At 41.3% G+C, this 19,352-nt stretch overlaps 1 protein-coding gene across 1 annotated transcript in view; it reads left to right on the top strand.

Annotated features, from left to right (window-relative positions):
* LOC121357007 (protocadherin Fat 4-like) overlaps positions 1 to 18,780 on the top strand; it is a 36,799-nt gene extending 18,019 nt beyond the window's left edge. Inside the window, exons 20-42 of the mRNA XM_041473926.1 lie at positions 114 to 421; positions 1,021 to 1,290; positions 2,471 to 2,608; positions 3,446 to 3,662; positions 4,283 to 4,441; positions 4,850 to 5,001; positions 6,077 to 6,245; positions 7,124 to 7,332; positions 8,712 to 8,891; positions 9,490 to 9,709; positions 10,052 to 10,188; positions 10,880 to 11,023; positions 12,139 to 12,383; positions 12,860 to 12,969; positions 13,640 to 13,774; positions 13,921 to 14,057; positions 14,183 to 14,380; positions 14,702 to 14,796; positions 15,755 to 15,910; positions 16,675 to 16,872; positions 17,400 to 17,522; positions 17,902 to 18,112; positions 18,566 to 18,780. Of these exons, the coding sequence (XP_041329860.1) occupies positions 114 to 421; positions 1,021 to 1,290; positions 2,471 to 2,608; positions 3,446 to 3,662; positions 4,283 to 4,441; positions 4,850 to 5,001; positions 6,077 to 6,245; positions 7,124 to 7,332; positions 8,712 to 8,891; positions 9,490 to 9,709; positions 10,052 to 10,188; positions 10,880 to 11,023; positions 12,139 to 12,383; positions 12,860 to 12,969; positions 13,640 to 13,774; positions 13,921 to 14,057; positions 14,183 to 14,380; positions 14,702 to 14,796; positions 15,755 to 15,910; positions 16,675 to 16,872; positions 17,400 to 17,522; positions 17,902 to 18,112; positions 18,566 to 18,778 (4,124 nt within the window). The 3' untranslated portion in view covers positions 18,779 to 18,780. The remainder of the gene's footprint in view (positions 1 to 113; positions 422 to 1,020; positions 1,291 to 2,470; positions 2,609 to 3,445; positions 3,663 to 4,282; positions 4,442 to 4,849; positions 5,002 to 6,076; positions 6,246 to 7,123; positions 7,333 to 8,711; positions 8,892 to 9,489; positions 9,710 to 10,051; positions 10,189 to 10,879; positions 11,024 to 12,138; positions 12,384 to 12,859; positions 12,970 to 13,639; positions 13,775 to 13,920; positions 14,058 to 14,182; positions 14,381 to 14,701; positions 14,797 to 15,754; positions 15,911 to 16,674; positions 16,873 to 17,399; positions 17,523 to 17,901; positions 18,113 to 18,565) is intronic.
* The last annotated feature ends 572 nt before the right edge of the window (positions 18,781 to 19,352 follow it).

Genomic DNA, 19,352 nt, shown 5'->3' with positions numbered 1-19,352 from the left:
TGTGATAATTTCTATCAGTTTCTACTGGTTCCTCAAGAGCTTAAGGAAACAGAGCACAGATCATGATGATTTGAGCAGTGACTTCACTATTTTAATTTGTTTTCTCTCTTCAGCCTCTGTTATTCTCTACTTGCTGGTAAATGACACCAGCTTTGGGCTGACTTTTGAGAGCTCCAGCTACGAGTTCAGCATCGAGGAAGGCAAAGCCCCAGGGACTGCAGTGGGCTCTGTGAGGGCTCTGACTGGCAGCATAGCTGTGCAGGTTGGGTACTCCCTGAAATCCCACTGGGACAAGTTCTCCATCGGGGACCAAGGAGACATCGTGGCCCTGGCCCGGCTGGATAGGGAAGGAGGAGACCTGTACAGCATCCTTGTGGAAGCTGTGGATTCTCTGGTGCCACCCAACACAGCTGTTGCTTTGGTATGGAACATGCATTTCAAAATATTTTTCATCAAGGATTATGAAATATCTTTTAAAAAATATTAACAATCAAGCAAAATCCAGATAAGTGTCTTCTGTCATGCAAATGTGGAGCTTTGAGAGCCTTCTATTTAATTTCCCTTTTTTTATATCCTGAGGAGACATTACCATCTGGAGATATTGTCAGCTTCACAGATTGTGTCACTCCCTGAGAGCCCCTTATGAACAACTCATAACCAGAGAAACTGATTAACACCAGAACTGGTTCTGTGCGTGGCTCTGTCAAATGCATGAGGCAGACGAGCCAAAGAGCCCCAGGTTATTAGTTCTGTGCATCTCTTCCAGTTAGAGTGTGTTATCTTACACACATGTTATCTTGCAGCTGAGAATTAAAATAGATTAAAAATTCAGAGGTTGTGAAAATGCTCAAATGCTGAGAAATGCTGAAGTTGTTTTCTATTTTCTTTGGGTTTTGTTCCTTGGTTGTTTTCCTTTAGGCTTCCGTGGACTAAAATACATCAAAATTCTCCTTTGGATACAACTTCTAGAGCTCAAATTTGTGTCTTTTTCTCCTTTTGTTTCTTTTTTTTTCAATATAGGTAACTGTGAGAGTTGAAGACATCAATGACAACCCTCCAGTTTTCTCAGCATGGATCCAAACTCGTTTATCAGCTCCTGAGAATGAAGCTGGTCTAGACTTGGGCACATTTTCTGCTAGTGATCTGGATATAGGAGATAATGCACTTCTCAGCTACTCTCTGCAAGATGATTTTGCTGGAACATTCCATATTAACAGTTCTACTGGCAAGCTGGTGACAAAAAAACCCTTAGACAGAGAAGTGATGGACAGTTATGAACTGAAAATAATTGTAAGTTGACAAATTTGGTGCAAGTTAACACAATTCTCAGCATTAAAAAAAGAGGAAATACTGAACCATCACAAGAAAGCCACTTAATCTTAGAGAATTCCATTTGAAGAGTTTTGACTGCTCCTTATGTTTTGTATGCAGAGCTCTGTTTTCTGCTCTGTAAATTTGTATTAGTGAATAAATGACTTATGAACCCTAAATTTTAAAGGTCACAGTCACACAACAGCTGCAAAGCATTCCTGAGTCCATTTTAGACCATACAGCTGCCTTGCCAATCTATGTTATTTATCCCTTTCCCTTATTTTATTCATTTTTTCCAAAATACATGTCCTCGGATCTTTTTAAAAAATACCTGAAATGAGATTTTTCAAATGGGATTTAAAAAGAAAAAAGAGAAGAAAAGAAAAAGCATAAACTTTCACACAACATCCATGAGGTTATCTATTTATTCTAGCTGATTTCATGGAGTTTTACTGCTACTAATCAGATCAATTACTGTGCATACATACAGGTGCTCCAGCACTGATAAATATATTTGTTTGTTCCATCAAGTTCCATCAAGTACAAATATATTAAAGGACATTTTTACAGGTTAAAGAGCTTGTGGAAGATATAGAGGAGACATAGTAAAAACTGAGCAATGTCTTCAGAAAAATTTCAAGTTAATAGAAGTGGACGCTTTTTAAGACTAATTGATAACTGTGTATATGCACCTACAGATGAGAATTTTCTATGGCAGGTGTTGGAGCAGTGCAAAACTGACTGTGAATTTGCCACATACTGGATGATCTTCACAATTTGCTTTTTTTGGCACTTTAAAACCTCAAAATGCAAGGGATTTCCTCCTTCTTTCAACCGCCAGAGCCCAGATATCTGTACATCACAGTCTTGTGTTGATTAGTGCCACATCTGATCACATGGCGTGTTTGATCTGCATCCAGGCTTGAGCTTTTGATTAATTGATAATGAGAGCAGAGCATGTGACAGGGTGAGGATCCCAGCTGCAGGAAGATGTGGCAACTAACCAAGCACAGGGCTCGAAAAGTGTCACTGAGGGATAACTGGCCCAGCAGAAAGATGTTAGAGGAAAAACCTCACCATTTTTGGAGCAAAATTGAACTGGCAGAGTAAATTTGTGTCAAAGTAATACTGTTTTTAATGACAAGTTGTTCCTTCACAGGCCACTGATGCTGGCAAGCCACCACAATCTGCAAGCCTAGTTCTGAGCATCGCTGTGGAAGATGTGAATGACAACCCACCAGTGCTCCCCCAAAAATCCTACTCTGTGACTGTGAGGGAGAACGAGCCTCCACGTGTGGTGTGTGGCACTAAGAATAAGCAGCCTCTTCTGCTCTTGATTTCTCTCTGTGCACCTGGAAGGGGCAGTAACCTCTCATGGCTGTGCATTGGTGAACTTCATTTTTTAATTTGTGGGGCCTGTGGAATCACACAGCGTGTTTGGTTTGTGTGACAGGGGAGTACCTGTCCCACTGATTCCTCCTAAAACTCTCACAGAGACTGAGAGCTGCTCCCCCTTTCCCTCTTGTCCTCAGCAGTGATTCCTCACTGTGCACAGATTGAGTTTTCACTGGATCTATGGGCAGCATGTTTTAAAGATGCTTAGTGCTGTAGGTGTTGTGGATTTGTCCAGCATCCCTCTGTTCTTAAGCTTTTCTGTCTTAGAATCATGGAATGGTTTGGATTGGAAGAGACATTAAAGACCATCGTGTTCCAAGCCCTCGGCCATGGGCAGGGACACCTTTCTCTAAGACCAGCTTGGTCAGAGCTCCATCCAGCCTGGCCTTGAAAACTTCCAGGGATAGGGCATCCCAGCTTCCCTGAGGGCATCCCAGCTTCCTTGAGGGCATCCCAGCTTCCCTGGGCAAAAAGAATGTGAGAGCATTTCTGGCTCCATATCTGCCTTGCAGATGTGCCCCAAAGGTTGACAGGAGTCAGGGGGAGAGGTGTCACCTGACAATCTGGAACTGCTCTGCCACAAGCTGTGCCAGATTGCCAGCAATGCAATTAACCAATTAATGAGTAATTCAGCCAGTGAACACTCTGCGGGTCAATATCAGTCTTGTGGGCATGTTTTGCCACTCTCTTTGTTCTGCTCTAAACCTTTTGTTGCTGACTTTTTCTCCTTTTATTTTAGATTTTGAGTGCAGTAGCCACAGATGCAGATATAGGGTACAATGCCATCATTCATTACACCATAACTGGAGAGACAACTTCATTTCATGTTGGAGAACTTTCTGGAGATATTGCAACCCTTCAGCCTCTGGACTATGAAAGTCAATCCCAGTACATGTTTATTCTGAAAGCTTTCAATCCTGGAGAGCCACATCTCCAGGACACAGCAAACATTACAGGTAGCTCTACTTTACCACAGAAAATTAACCTTCATTAACCCTAGGGAATATTTCAGTATGTGTAATTCTGAGGTATAAACCAATACTAATGCATCTGCTACAGTAAATTATCAAAACTGATAATGTGATCTTTTCACTATAGCCAAATGAATTTTTTCTAAAAAAAGTTTGCCATGTCAAAAATGAGAATTTTTCACACAAACTGACATTACTTCCTTCAATATATTCACAATTTTTTTTCTGTTTTCTGAGAACCTATTGACATTTTGATTGAAAAGGTTTCCAAAAACAAAATTCAGGTTTTTTTCTGCTTGTATACAGAAGGGCAGTTTCTAGGGTGCTAAAGAGTGTTGACAGTGATTTTCAGTCTCGTTAAAATAACAGGGCTTGATTACTGGCCTTTTTTCATTAAAAAAAATTAAATGCATTTGTTCTGTTGGAGGAAAAAAGACATAAAGGTTTCTGTGAAGTTGGTACCCTAGCTTTTGGCCAGCCCTGCTTTTGATCAGTGTGACTGGATATATTCTCATTCAGAGGAGCTGTGTTGGTTTATATTAGCTGAAAAAAACAACTTGTAACCCTTTAGGTAAAACTCACCAAGTGTGATGATTCTTTCTCAGTTACTGTGGAAGATGTCAATGAAGAAGGACCCGTGTTTGACCAGTCCTCATATTACAAGATCCTCCCAGACAATTCTACAGCTGGCACACTGGTAGCAGACATCAATGCAAGAGATGAAGGCAAGGGTTATGATGAAGGCATTTTCTACAGTATTTCAGGTATGCTAGGAGAAAATCTTAGAGCTGTTTATCACTGGCATGCTTGACACTGCTAAAGCAAGCTGCATGACACCAGAACGAGAGAGAATGGTCATAAACTGAACTGGCAGGTTCTGACTGGATAGAAGGGGTCAAAAATCCTCTGTGAAGATCATTAATTAATAGAAGAGGTTGCCCAGAGAGGCTATCCTTGGGGATTCTCACCTGATGGATCAAAGCCTTGAACAGCCTGTGCTGAATTCACTCCTGAATGTTTTGAGCCAAGAGGTTGGACTAGAGGGGGTGTCTTGCTCCAAACCTCACGTGCAGATTAGGATTTCAACCTGTGTCTCTTCACTCCTGGGCATGCACTTCAGCCAATTGTCTGTGCTGGCTCCAGGGAACACCTCCAACACTTTCTGTTTTCAGGTGGAAACTCAGAAGGCCTCTTTAGTCTTTCCAGTGCCACAGGAGAGCTCAGGTTAACAAGAGACTTATCCACACAAGCTGTTCCCCTGTACTACTCCCTGAACGTCACCGCTACGGATTCGGGTCTGCCGCCTCTTTCAACCTCTGTAAAGGTACCAAAATTTCTGCCTTGCCCTCTCTTTACTGCACAGCTAATTCCCCAGACTGCTTTATACTAAACTGAGCATAGCTACACCAGGAAAGGGCTATTAGTCAGGCAAAACTATGCAAACCAGGAATCAGAATGTCAGAGATTTATTTCTGTTTCAGGCTACAAGATAACAGTTACCAAGTTATGCTGCCCTAGCAATTGCTGGCACACCACCCAAAATGGTTGTGATCATTCCACTTCAGAAAAGACAGAAAAGCTCCAGGCTGTGAGGGAGGAGGATTAGAGCAGCAGAGACTTCTGTGCAAGGTCAAAGAGTGGGACAGCAAGAAAGGATGTCATGGAAGTACGTGATAAATAAACAGGAGATGGCAAATAGTGTTCCTGTTTATTCTCCCATATTGTAAGAAAAAATAATTTCTAGATTGAAGAGTGAGAAATGTAAATATGATTTAAAAATTATTTTTACACAGTGCTTATAACTTGGTGGTGACCTTTTGCCACTAAATATCACAGCAGAATTAAAAAAAGAACTAGAAATCTATATGGATAAAGATGTAGAAAATTACCTTCAACAACCTTAACATTTAGACTTACAAGCCATCATTCTTCAGAGGATTGGAAAGCAGCTGTCTAGCTACAGAAATAAACTATTTTTGTGAAGCATTTTTTATTTACCAACTATCACCTTTTGTTCTTAATCTATAAATCAGTTACAATAGTCTTAAAATACTGTAAATGCAAACTCCTGCTCTGGTTACACCCTCTGCAGTGGAAGGCTGGAGATGAGTGCATCTCTCTGAGAGCTGCTTAGTTAGACAAGTCCTTTGAAATGTGCAGGATGTGAGGAACTGGAGCTCTGCCTTTAGCAAAGCTCCCAGGTGAACCTAAACTGATGAGGCTTCTGGTGTTTCCCACCAGCATTTGCTGCCTTCAGGGCAGTGTCAAACACAGCAGGCAGCAATCCCAGCCTTCTCCTCACTGGCCAAGGCCTGGACTTGTGCTGTGCCACACCTCAGTAGGGAAGTTTTCGCTGAAGCTGCAAACATCACCCCCATGGCCACGTCCTTTCTCTGCAGGTGTCAGTCATGATTGCTCCCATGGATGTGTCCTTCCCAGTGTTCCTGGAAGAAGCCTATCACCCTGCCCCTCTGTCAGAGAAGAGCCCCACAGACACGTTTGTTGTGGAGGTCAGAGCCTTGTACAAGCTCCCTGTGAACTACAGCATCACCTCTGGAGATGAGAAGGGTGAGCCCTGGATGTGGGACAACGGGAAAAGCGTGGAGCTTTGGGATGGTTTCTTCTCTCCTGCCTTCTGCTCTTGCCTCAGTTCCATTAACACTGGGTGGGAATGAAGGCAGGGCACCAGTTTGAGGTGGATCAGGTGTGGGAATGGGATTGAATTTGTCAGAGCAGCACAAGGCACGTGATACAGGGCTGGCTTCAGCAGCTGCGTGCTGTGTGTGCTGCGGGAAGACCAGGCTGTACCTGGCCAGGCACAAAGTTACTCTGGCTGGACAAAAAATAACTAATAGCACAAAAATTTGTAGTAAAAAAACTAACTCAGCAACGTTTTCCTAACAAATGTGAGTGCCTGGAGTGAGTTTGCACGTGGTCAAGTGCATCAGTGCTTTGTCACTAGTGGTTTTTTGCTAAATATAGAGCTGACTTTAATCTATCATCAAACATCCAATTTGTACTTCAGTTTTGTAAAGTGTTTTGTATGAAGTCATGATCTTGAAGGTAGTTGCAAAATTCCTCATCTTCAGTAAGAATAGGACTTGTTAGGAAATATAAAAAAATTCTAAGAAAGAAGGACAAATAATCTCTGACTGTTTCAGAGGAATGTGAATACCTGACTGGAGAGTGGTGCATTGAATTTTCTCCCTTTTGGTTCCCATCTGACCTTCTGAATTGTTTCTTTTTGTTAATTACAGCCCTGGATATATCTGACATTCTTGTCAGCCTTGTAAAGACATTGAATTTAATTTTGTTCTTTGAAGAATACTGTAGCATACAATATTCATATAAATAATGTGTAATTTTCACTGAAAGATTCATATCTTCAGTTTCAACTAATGAAATCATAACCAGAATAATTTCTGGTTGATTTTTTTTTGTAACAGGATATTTCATTATCCATCCATCCAATGGTATTGTAAGAACAAGTAAGAATCTAAAAGTGGAAGACTTTCCAGTAGATTTCAAGGTACGAGCAACAGACTCATCTAATGCTACCATATTTAATGAAGTGGAGGTGAAGGTGGAAGTCATTGATGAAAACAATTTCCCACCAGTTTTCCCATCTTCTCTACTGGAAGAGAGATTGCCAGAGGTAAGAAAATGTCATCCAAACTGAATTACAAAAATAAGTCTCCAAAATAATAATAATAATAATAAAAAGAATCTTTTGTTGAGTATACAAGTAAACCTTCTGGAACTGGGCAGACTTGCTGTTCTATCCTACCACATGGTGTTGTGAGGTTTATTTCAATCCCAATGCACAACAAGAATGATCTAGAAGTGTGGACTTGTTGAAGGAAAAGTGAATATTTTCTAATAGGGGGCTCCATGAAGGAAGAACTACCGCTCCATTTTGAATATTTTACACAGAGAATATTCAGGTGATTCAAAATCTACTGGATGTTCTGGGCACCCCATAGGCCCTCACTCAGCCTTTTGTGAGGGAGCTGTGGAAGTAACAGGGCACAGTCTCTGATTTAACAATATTTCTGCTCTTGCTCACGTACAGTCTGGTGTGATTTTGCTGGCACAAGTGATCAGCAGCAGAGAACAAGCCAGATTTCAGTCAGATTTTCAGACATTGTGATTCTCTACAGAAGAAGCCACAGCATTTAAATATGCAAAAGCATCTTGCTCAACATTTCACTCTTCAATTTTTAAGCAACACTTTTCACACTTCAATCTACTGGTTGTATTTTTTTTTAAAAAGAAAAGAAGCACATTGATCATGTTAATATTTTATAGAGCACATACCCTGCCTTTGAGATCCCTAGCTGATGCACACATATTGTCTTCAGCAGCCACAACTGATTTAAAGTCTAGTCCATTTCTACCACTGTATTAAATATAGGTTCAACTTATTACACATAATTTTAATGTTCCCAGTGAGTTTAATGGAGAAGAACTAGAATCATACTTCCCAACCTTAAAAAATTGATTTCCATGTGAAATATTTACACAGTGGGAATTGCTGGGTGCCCTGTTGGATCAAATAACTTCAGGTCTCAAATGGCCCTGCAAGTGAAACACTGATACCTTCTGTCAGTCTTGGTGCAAATAACATTGCTAAAAAGGAAAAATTAGATTGTTTATTTTGATAATTATTAGCCAAATAGTGTTCAGAAAGAAACGTGATTTTGGAGTTGAAAACACCCATTGAGTTTCACAGGAGAGGAGGCTGTTACACAGAAATAACAGCAAGTCAGACATTGAGGTTAACATTTGGGCTGTTTGAAATAATATTTCTTCCTGAAAACTGCAGCTATAGGTAGAGACATGGGGGGAGGAAAACAGTTATTTTCTGTACATTAGAGAAAGCAAGAGACTCTGTTACTGTGCTGAACAAGTGTATAATTCTGATTTTAAAATGCCTATACAACTGTAAGTGGATGCAGTACCTGTTAGTTTCACATAATTCAAGCAATTGCAGCAAAGCAGTCCCTGAAAGCCTCAGTCTTTCTTCCTCCACAGCATTCCCCTGCTACTCAGATTGTGCAGCTGAAAGCTCAGGACAATGACACAGGCAGAAATGGTTTCCTGACATATGGCATTCTCAATGGACAAGGCCTGAAATTCAGGATAAATGAAACCACTGGAATCCTTTATTCCACTGCCCCCTTTGATTATGAAGAGGAGCCCACAGAGTATCAGGTTTGCTTTAGATATTTTAAATCTTCTTTATTCAGATCTCTTTATCTTTCTCTTGGAAAACAGGTGACACTTGTGCTTTTGTTTAGCCTGATAATGCTTGAACATTTTCTGCACTGGTTTAGAACAGGAGCATCTCAAGGTATGAGGCATTATTAAAACAAGCCACTGCCTTTTGACTAGAATGAAATTCAAGCAGAGCTCATTGTTCACTTGCCCTGAAAACACTTCAGCACATGAATAACTAATTTCACAATGACAGCTCATGTATTCAGCACTGTCTGATGCCTGAACCTGTGCTGAGATCTTGCAGAAATGATTCTCAGTTAGTCTTCTTTCTGTTGTTGCCACTGCTGGATATTTTTTATGGTCCTATTTTGCTTCAAGCAAAAATATTTGTGAATTTGTTGGTTCTACATGGAAAGACTTTTTTGTTCACCCAAATACTCATTAAGTTTTCAATAATCATTTCGAGGAGAATTCAGAACTGGACTTTACATTTCTAAGAATATTTCAAAATTTAAAATTCACCAAGATTTTAAAAATCCTTATGCAAGGACTTTGTATGACTTCTCACCACCAATAACTGTGTAACTTACAGGTTGTGGTGTATGCTGAAGATGATGGGATCCCTGAGAAGAAGAGGGGTTACTGCACAGTTGTGATAAAGATCACTGACATTAATGACTGGCCACCTGTGTTTGACCCAGTGCCTGACTTCAGTGTCCATGAAAACGTGCCTGTGGGATTCATAGTTGGAAAAATCACAGCATCAGACAGAGACACAGGAGACAATGCCTTTGTTCTGTATCACCTTACAGGTAACAAGCAATTCTGCCACTGCACTGGCACTTTGTTGTCTAGAGCATAATTAGTATTACCCCTGTTATTTGCTAACCTCTTTCCACCAAAGCCAAGAACATTCACTTTCACCTGGTTAGGCATGTTACTAATTCATGCTCATACAATTTTCAAACCTTGGCTTGTGTTTCAAACACCCACCCACTCAAAATATTTCTGCTCTTCTTCTACATTATCCATACACTACTTTAAAAATTGTTTTGATGAGTTCAGGGCACAAGTAAACATATAATTTAAGAGTGTAGTTAATTATGTGCTGCTAACATGTATTAATTGATGATGCTTGTTTAAATCTGTCTCAGGTGAGGGAGAGAATATATTTGAAATAGATGAAATACAGGGCATCATTAAGATAAGGAACTCTCCAGACTATGAAACCATGAACAAATACAACCTTACAGTGACTGCAGTCAACAATAAATCTGCCCCTTTCTATCAGGTAAGAGACCATTACTGTAATGAACAGCAACACTTCAGAGTGGATTTTGAACTGCAGGGAGGGAGATCTATCCCAGCCATTTATTGTGTAGGATAAATGAGTCACCTCATCATGTTTAGAGTCAGACTTCTACAGCCTTTAACCACATTGAGTAGTAGTAGTATACTTTAATTATGTGGAATACTTCAAAATTATGCATGGTAGGCTTTGACCCTGAATTGTTTGCTGACTGACCTGTGCTGGGGAACTGGAGTTGGTCTCCTGCTGTTAGAACTGTAAGTGATGTGATAATTTTTTGTGGGAGAAGAAGTATTTTCAGCAGATTGTTCTAGTTCTGCTGTATTTCTTTCATTTGAAAAGTTATTAGACACTTCTTTAACAGAATCAGAATGTGTGTGGTTTCCTTAAATGCATGGAGGACGTGTTGGTCTCCTGAACATGTCCTGCTCTTACTCATTCAGACACCTTTCAAGAAGAATCCTACTGCAACACTGAATTCCTGCCTCTCCTGCTAAAATCCTGTAGTGATCTCTGATGCTGAGTTCACACAATTAAACCCAGACAATTTTTCACTGCTGCCTTTTCAAAGCCTGATTTATAATTTCTGTTGCACGTGCGAGTAAGGAAAAAAGCAATGCTAAATAAGAGTTTCTGAATGCTCTGAGATGCATGGCACCATTTTGTTTTCCAGGCAGCCAGCCCTGTCAGTGTTGCAGTGATTGATGTGAATGACAATGCCCCAGTGTTTGCCCAGAGCTCCTATTCTGCTTCCATAAACATGGTGAACCCCGTGGGCGCTCCTGTCCTCACCGTGAGCGCCACCGACCGCGACCAGGTGACTGATTCCTGCTGTGACCCTGCGCCTGCTCTGGGCTGCAGCACCCACACATCCTGCTCCTTTCTCCAGGCATGCAGCACCAAACCCAGCAGAAAGTGAATCCTGCTTAACTACCAGCTCTGAGAACTGGAAATTAGGAGTTTTGCTGGCTCTGCCTTGACATTGATGTGCTCCCTGGCTCTGGGCATGTTTCCTCAGCTGTATTCCCTTTAATTTTACTCTTTCCTACACAGAGCTGCATGCACCAGTGCTTCAGAAGTACACAAGGGCTGAAGCAATTTAGTGTCTCTGAAGTTATTTGAACTTTTGAGGTAGAAGAATCTGTAAAAACTAAACATCATATGGCTGCTTTGAGCAAGGAAATGTCTGCTTGCTAAACTCCTCCGAAGCATGGCACCCCAGTTCATTCTCTCTGCCCCCATTTTTAAACGTAATTTTGTTTGATATATCTGTACTACACCCATCAAATAGGATCCAGGCACTGGCAGGGATATCCAGTAGTCAGCCACATCACCATGACAACATCACTAGTAATTATATCATTTACAAGATGAAACATCTCCAAGTGACAACAAAATAGGTGTAGCAGGTGCCTTCCCATTTCTCCACGCATAATTTTGGTTGGAATAGCTGCAGCTGTGGCACATTGCTGCAAATCATCTAACAGCCCTTTTTTAATCAGCCTTTTCAATGACTCTGCACAAAAAGTGCAATTGCCTTTGAAAATTGCTGAACTGTGGGAGATCTGCATTGAGACCCCAATGAAACTCCTCCTTCAGCTGTGCAGAGTGGCACTTGTCCTCCCTGTGCCACCCTCACTACTCTGACTGGTCCCCTCTACACAACTAACTTATTTTCATTAGAGGCATTTTCCCATGTTTTTACTGTGTAAATGTCCAATGTACTGTGTATTTTCTTCTGCTCTGTGGTTTGTTTTTTTAAATTTGTACACATTCTCCCATAGCTTTTATTCTTAAAAAAAAACAACCCACTGTTTTCAAAATAATTTCACTAGAGACATTTAGATGTTTTTTGGATCTCTTGTTTCAGTGTTTATCCTACCCTTCCAAACACACTCCCAATTCCATGAAATTGTGGTTTTTTCGTGGCAGGGGCAAAATGGCCTCATTGAGTATTACATCCTCCCGGATCCCACCGTGAGCCCCTTCTTCCTGATAGAGGATTTGAGTGAGGGGAAGATAATTACAACTGGAAACCTGTCTAGGTCTGGAGAGATGCATTTGACAGTGATGGCAAAGGACAAAGGTTCTCCTCCTTTAAATGGCACTGCTGTGGTTACTCTGAGTGTGTTTGACAACCGCCCGTTCGTTCCTCGCCTCAACAAAAGTGAGATCAGGTGAGGCTTTCATATTCAGTTAAATAACTGGGATGTCTTCACCAGGTGGTGCAAAACATAGCAAAGTTGAAGGTCACTTTCATATTTTTCCATGCAGAAGAAAGGACATCAGTTTTGGGGGGTTTTTTAAGCAATACATAGGAAATTCTGCTACGCTTGGGGTTCTGTGAATGTGAGTTGAGGCACTGCCTTTCATTTCTCTACTTTGCAGCTTTTATAAGCCAGACTCTTTGTCCTTTTTCTCTTGAACACTATGAAACATTTTTCCTTAGGTTTTACTCAAAGATGACCAAAAATCTGGCTGGAAAACCAGGGTTTGCACTGCACTCTGAAAGTTGGGCAGATCTGGCAAACAACTGGGGGAGTGGGCAAGATTAAAAGAGAACTCTCTTTTAAAGACTTACATTTCAAACCTGCCTGAGCAACCACTGCTGGCAAATTTAACATTATGGTTTATCATTTATTTCCTGCATCAGCGTTTCTGTTTTGGAAAACACTGGAGTGGATTATTTAATTTATAATTTTGCTGTGGTTGAAACTTCAGGAAAACCGATTGATTACACTGTTGTATCTGGCAATGAAAGAGGTGAGTACCAGCCCCCTTATGAGTTAAAATAGCCAGGAGAACATCATAACCTGTCTCTTGCATGGCAGGTGCTGCTGTGCATAAATGAGGAGATGGAGAGCATGGATAAAACTTTTTTTAAAAACAGGAGTACACAGAGAATTTTTTTCAGGCTTTTCAGCATTGACTTTGCTGATCTTTGGCTTTAGGAAGGGTGGCAACTTGCTAAGAAATGGCTTCTTTTAATCTTAAACTATAAGATAAGGATAATTTAGGGACTGGGGGAGCCAAAATAGAAAGTGTTGTTAACAAGCAGCTTCCTCCCTGCCAATCACTTTTAGTCCATCATTTCCTTGCATTTATGTTGAGGCATCTGCCCCCTTGCAGCTGTGCCCAGGTTCCATTTGGCCCACAACAAAGGCAGTACATAGAAACTGAGAGAAAAACTGGAAATGCATAAAAACTGGAGCTGTGCAAGAAGGAGCTGCAGTTCTCCTTATCTGTGAAATCATGTGAAATCCTTTTTCACATTTACTGCTCCTTTGCATGTCTCAGAGCTGTTTGGGGTGGGGTAGGAGCCCAGCTGTGATGCCTGGCCAGTGGAAGTGTTGAGTGAGCAAAGGAGCCATGGAAACATCCCAAGGGCAACTAATGGCAGTGTCACAGCAGAAGTGTCTGTTTGTCCTTTCAGGTCACTTTAGACTGGATCCTGAAAGTGGTGAGCTGAGAACAGCAGTTAATTTGGACTATGAGGAAGTTTCCCAGTATGTGATTTTAGTTCAAGCAAACAAAAGAGTCTCCTCCGCTGCAGAAGTCCAGCGTTCAGGTAACTTCTCGCTTTGAACAACATTCCAGGGGAACAACGGACACAGCTTTTGTGCTTGCAATCCACACAGGAGTTGTGATAACGTGCAAAGTCTGATGTGACAGTGAAAGGCTGCTGGTGCAGGTTGTTCACTTGTGTTTTCGCAGGGCTGTTTGCTGAGAACGCGGCCATGCTGACGATCTCCGTGCAGGACGTGAACGAAGAGCCCGCGTTCTCCAGCCACTCCTACTCTGCCCGCCTTCCCAGCTCTGTGCCCTACAAACACCCTGTCATCACAGTCCAGGTAGAGTATTTCCTGCGTGGCTTTCTTGCACTGCATTAAAGGAGCCTTCAGTTTACTGCCTGAAGAACAACGCGCAGCCCAAACGCCACAGGCTGAGTGTCACAAATCGCTTTTTTTAAACCCAGGCCACAGATCCAGACTCAGGAGACAATGGACGTCTGCAGTACAGCTTAGTGGGAGGTCAAACCAACGAATTTGACATCAATGAAAACACAGGGCAGATTTTTACAGTTTCTGTAGCAGGAAAAGCTGGAACATTTTATCTGGAAGTGCAAGCTGCAGACCAAGGCACAAGAAGACTCACAGCCCAGACAACAGTCAGTGTAAGGAAGATTTTTATGTATAATCCTGATTTACTCCATGTCAAAATTGTAAATTTTACTAATATTTGGTAATGGCAAAACTACAAAATTACTTAACTCTGTCAATAGGGCTGTCAGATACATGAATATTTACATATTGGAATTAAGAGGTGGTCATTTTCATTGACATATAAAAATATGTTGGCACAAAAACTGACTTTTGGAGGACAATTATTTTGTATCAGAGGATTTTTGTTATTGTTGTTCATGTGAGGGGTTTTTTTGGTCAATCTACAAGAGGTGCAAATGCTTTAGGAAATCTTACCTGTGATTCTTTATTAGGTAACTGTTGATGCCAGTTCCAGCAGCAACATTGTGACGCTGGTGCTGAATCAGAAGATCAGTGTTGTGGAAAGAAAGAGTGCTGAAGTACAAAGGTATTTTTGAAACTGTGAAGCTTATTCTGGTATAATATCTGATGATAAATTCAGAGTCCCTTTGGGACAGGGGTCTGACAGCCTACAGCAGTGCTCAGGAAAAGCCAGGCCTTCCATTTGACATAGCTGAGAATAATTTGAACAAATTCCCAGGAATGCACCAAATTTTGCCTTGTAAGTTTTTACCCTGAAGCTGACACATCTCAAAGAGGTCATTGGACTAAACAGTTTCATGTGGTCTCTTCCCACCTCGATGTTTGTGTCATTTTTAACAGCCTAGGATAAAGGTTTTCATGGACAGCAGGATAAAAACATGGAGACATAGGGCAGACACCTCAACCCAAACCCACCATTAAATTAAAACCACAATTGGGCCTTTCTGGCATGTTAACAAAGATGGAAGAGCTTTTGTTTGGATACACATAAACATATATTTACATGGGAAAGATTGAGTCCTGTGCTTATAAAGGGAAATCACTCTGAAGGTGGGAAAAATGAGTTTGTGATGCTTATGCTATTATGGACCAGTCCTTGCTGGTAAAAATGGAAATGAAAAACTTCCTTGGAAGCAGCTGGTGCTGACTGCTACCAGAATGATGGATTAACTGGGCCACTGGTCCCATCCAGCACGAAATTTCTGGAAGAAGAGGAGAAAACAATGAGGATTATAAGACTAAATTTCCCTCCTCCCCACCTTTACTGTTTATAGGAATATATAGATATTTTTTTTCCTCTGTTACTCAATCACTCAACAATTTTGGACAAATAGCTTAATTCCTTTGCTGATGATAATCCTGAATTTTTACATGCTTCAATCAAAATACTTGCCAAGGTATTTTTATTAGTATCAATTAATATCTGCCAAGTGTTGTATTAAATACTACTTCATTTAATTTCTAGAGTAAAAGAATCTGTCATTGCCCAGTCAATTAAAAATGTTTTCTTCATATGATGTCAGGGTCCTGGAAGAGAAACTTGGATGGGATGTGTATGTGCTTAATATTTATTCCAAGGAGTCTGACAGAAATTCAAGGAGCAGCACTGATGAAACCCAAATAAACATCATTGCTTTTGATGAGGCCCACCAGGAAGTACCTGCAGAAGATGTAAAAAGGTCTGTACAGCACAGTCATGGCACAGTCTGGCTTCTGGGGGTCAGAGTTTGTTCAGACAGCATTCTTTACAATGCAGAAAGCTGATTCACTATTTACCAAAAGCTAATTTTCAGAGCTTGCCAAAAACATGGGTAAGGCTGTTTCATTGTGCAAATTAGATTTAAAAGTCAGTTTAAGAGAGAAAAAGTTTAAGAGAGACAAAGAATATAATGAAAATATATATTGACCTGATATATTTTTTAATATATATATATATACATATACACCTTATATATATATATATATAGTGTATATATATATATATAGTGTATATATATATATATAGTGTATATATATATATATAGTGTATATATATATATATAGTGTATATATATATATATAGTGTATATATATATATATAGTGTATATATATATATATAGTGTATATATATATATATACACCAGATATATAGATAGATAGATAAGATAGATACCAGAGTGGCAGAATGTTGATTACAACCCCACACTTGAGTTGTATTTCACACTTTTTACACTTCTTTGGTAACCTGTCAGTGATGTGGATCCAGTTCAAGTGTCCAAGCTCTGCAGCACTTTAGGTCACAAGCAGCAGGGCGGGTTGCTGGCAAACAGCTTTTCCTGAAGGAAAGCCACGACAACAAGTGCGAACGCCCGGAAAAGGGAGGGATATCCTATATTTTCCTCGCTACTCCTGCAGCCGAAAGGAAGGCGAGGTTCAGGTGCACGTTTTCCCCTCTCTGCCCAGGAAGCTGCGGGAGCAGAGGGGTGCCATCGAGCTGGGGCTGCAGCAGGTGTTCTCGGCACCTGTCAGCGCGGCGCTCGCCGAGGCTCCGGCGGCCCCGGCACGCCCGGAGCTCACGGCTGCCATCGTGCTCGGGGTGCTGCTCGCCGCCACCTGCATCGCCTTCCTGGCCTACGTCCTGCTGGATCTGAGAAGGAAAAGGTACACAGGGCTTGCCTTAACAGCGTCGTTCACCTTTACAGCTGATGGGCTTAATGAAGTGTCAGCTCCAAAGGTGTCTGTCTGATAAATTACCGGCTTTTGCAGGGAGCACTGCCCCAGATTTGTTATGTTGGATGCGCCGCACACAACTGGTTTGTCACACAGCAAAGGCAGAAACAAATACTTCTGAAACAGGGAAATGTGGGCAGCAGAAATTTTCACTGTGACGGGGGGCACATGAGTCTTTTCCAACCCTATAAATGGCAAAACCAAGGGAGGTTTTGCTGCTTAACTTCAGGGCCACATGGTAGAGGAAAACAATTTCCAGAAGGGAAGCAAACATTTACCCTGCTACCATTATGGGAAAATAGGAAATACTCCAAGCTAATCCCCAGAACAACACTGAAAATAAATGTTGTGTATTAAACTTATAACACGAATAATTCATCTTCTGTTTCTAAAACAGCTGTAAAGCCAATTTTCAAAAAGAATTTTTTATTATTATTATTTTAATGTATTGTTTTCAGAAAGTGTGGGAAACAGGATTTGGTTAAGAAAGTTGATATTATGGATGGCATTGATAACCCATGGGCAGATGACAAAAATGGAAGTCTGAAAAGCTTAGAGAAACCAGAGCATGTGAATAATGGGTAAGTAGACTGCTGCAATCACAAATTTATAAAAAGCTGCATATAAAAACCGTGGTTCTAGTTTATTTTGGTGACATAGGATTTTCCCTGGATCTCCCACTAGGCTACAGGCCCATTTTTAAGGACCCTTAAAATGACAAGTTAAAAGTCTCTACACTTGAAGGAAGTTAATACCTTTTAATCTTGTATCAAAGGCAAATTCCTACTTTTTAGCAAACTGTTAATCCTAATGCAGAAAAGACCCTTCAGGATACAAGAAGCTATTTAATTCCCCTGGGTACAATCCTACTAATTTTGAGGTCAGTGTACACGCTGCTCTTGGTTGTAGAGAGGCTGAGATTTTTGCCTATGGTGCTATGAATTCTCTGACCTCTCTTAGGAGACCTGAACTGATGTCATTTGACAACCTGGAAGGCACCAGAGGAGATGATGCTGAAAAAGACGAAATTCAGGCCCCTGAAAAAGACAATTACCTGGAGACAGTGCTGCTGGATTACAAGGGTGAAAGTGAGGAAAATGGAGCACCTGAAAAAGCTGCTGAAAGTAGAAATGTGGAGGCCCAGCCCACAGCAAGATTCACAACAGAACAGGTAATGAGCTTTTTCACTGCAAAGCATGGAGTGCAAGGTATTTTATTGTTATTCACCAAATAACTGAAGGAATTATCAAAACAGCTAATCTGATGGAACTAAAAACAAAAAAAATCTTGTGAAGTAATCCCTGGGAGCGTCCAAAGCCAGGCTGGACAGGGCTTGGAGCCACCTGGTCTAGTGCAATGTGTCCCTGCCCATGGCAGGGTCTGGGGCTGGACAATCTCTTATGGTTCTTTCCACCCCAAACCATTCCATGATTCTATAAAAAATCTTAAGAGGAGGGGCTGTTTGTCCATGCCTAGAAGCAGGAGCAGAAGTGATGATGCTCTTCTGTCTTTATGGAATGTGAACAGTAAAGGGCTCACAATTTTATGATTTCCACTGTTTATAATTTCTCCACACTCAAGCATTTGTAGCTTTCTGCCTCACCTGCGTTACGCTTTTTTGCAGAACTCCTTTGCAACAGACACAAACCAGAAGCCAGCTCTTTCCTTAACACCTCATCCCACATTGCCTACCCCTGAGAAAGAACTGAAAGGAGTAAAATTTTCAGAGGTGGCAGTGATTTTGGACATAGAGCCCAGAGATGATGAGCCTGGAGATGATGAGCCTGGAGATGATGAGTCTGAAAACGATGAGTTTGGTGATGATGTATCTCTCTGATAAGAACACTCGATGAAGAACATTTTTAGAAAAAGCACAATGAGACTCATTGGAACAGCTCAGAATTAAATGAGCAATAAGAATATGGGAATGTTATCCAGGTTTTAATTCTGTTGCTGTTTTAAGGCTGGATAAGGAAGACAACAAGCAATGTGCGGGAAGGGCTGCAGTGCTGTGCTGCAGGGGTGCTTCCCCAGCAGCAGCAGCGCTGTCTCACTGTGTATTTAATTTCTTCTGGCACGTGTCAAACGGGCGAGACAATAAACCCGATTCCAGAGGCGCTGCCTTGTCATTGCTTCAGATCGAGTAATTCTGGGACATCAATTCTTCTGTTCTTTTGCGCAGAAGCGTCCGCCGCAGTGTCTGAAAACGAGAGTGTTTTCTAATTCTCCTGGTTTCCTCCATTTCTGGTTTGTTGTTTTGGTTTCTTTTTTTTTTTTTTTTTTTACTCTCTCCTTTTCCAGCTAGGCGGTGCCTTCCCCCGGAGCCGGGAGCAGCCCCGAAGGAGCGGCTTTCCCGAGCGCAGGAGCGAGCGGCCGGCGAGACGCAGAGCAGCGGCGGCTCCGTGCGGCGC

This window comes from Pyrgilauda ruficollis, unplaced genomic scaffold (genome assembly GCF_017590135.1).
Source record: "Pyrgilauda ruficollis isolate IOZ18807 unplaced genomic scaffold, ASM1759013v1 scaffold31, whole genome shotgun sequence".
NCBI classification, from domain to species: Eukaryota; Metazoa; Chordata; class Aves; order Passeriformes; family Passeridae; genus Pyrgilauda; species Pyrgilauda ruficollis.
The sequence above is the reverse complement of the archived record's forward strand: the minus strand, read 5'-3'. Positions and strand labels throughout refer to the sequence as shown.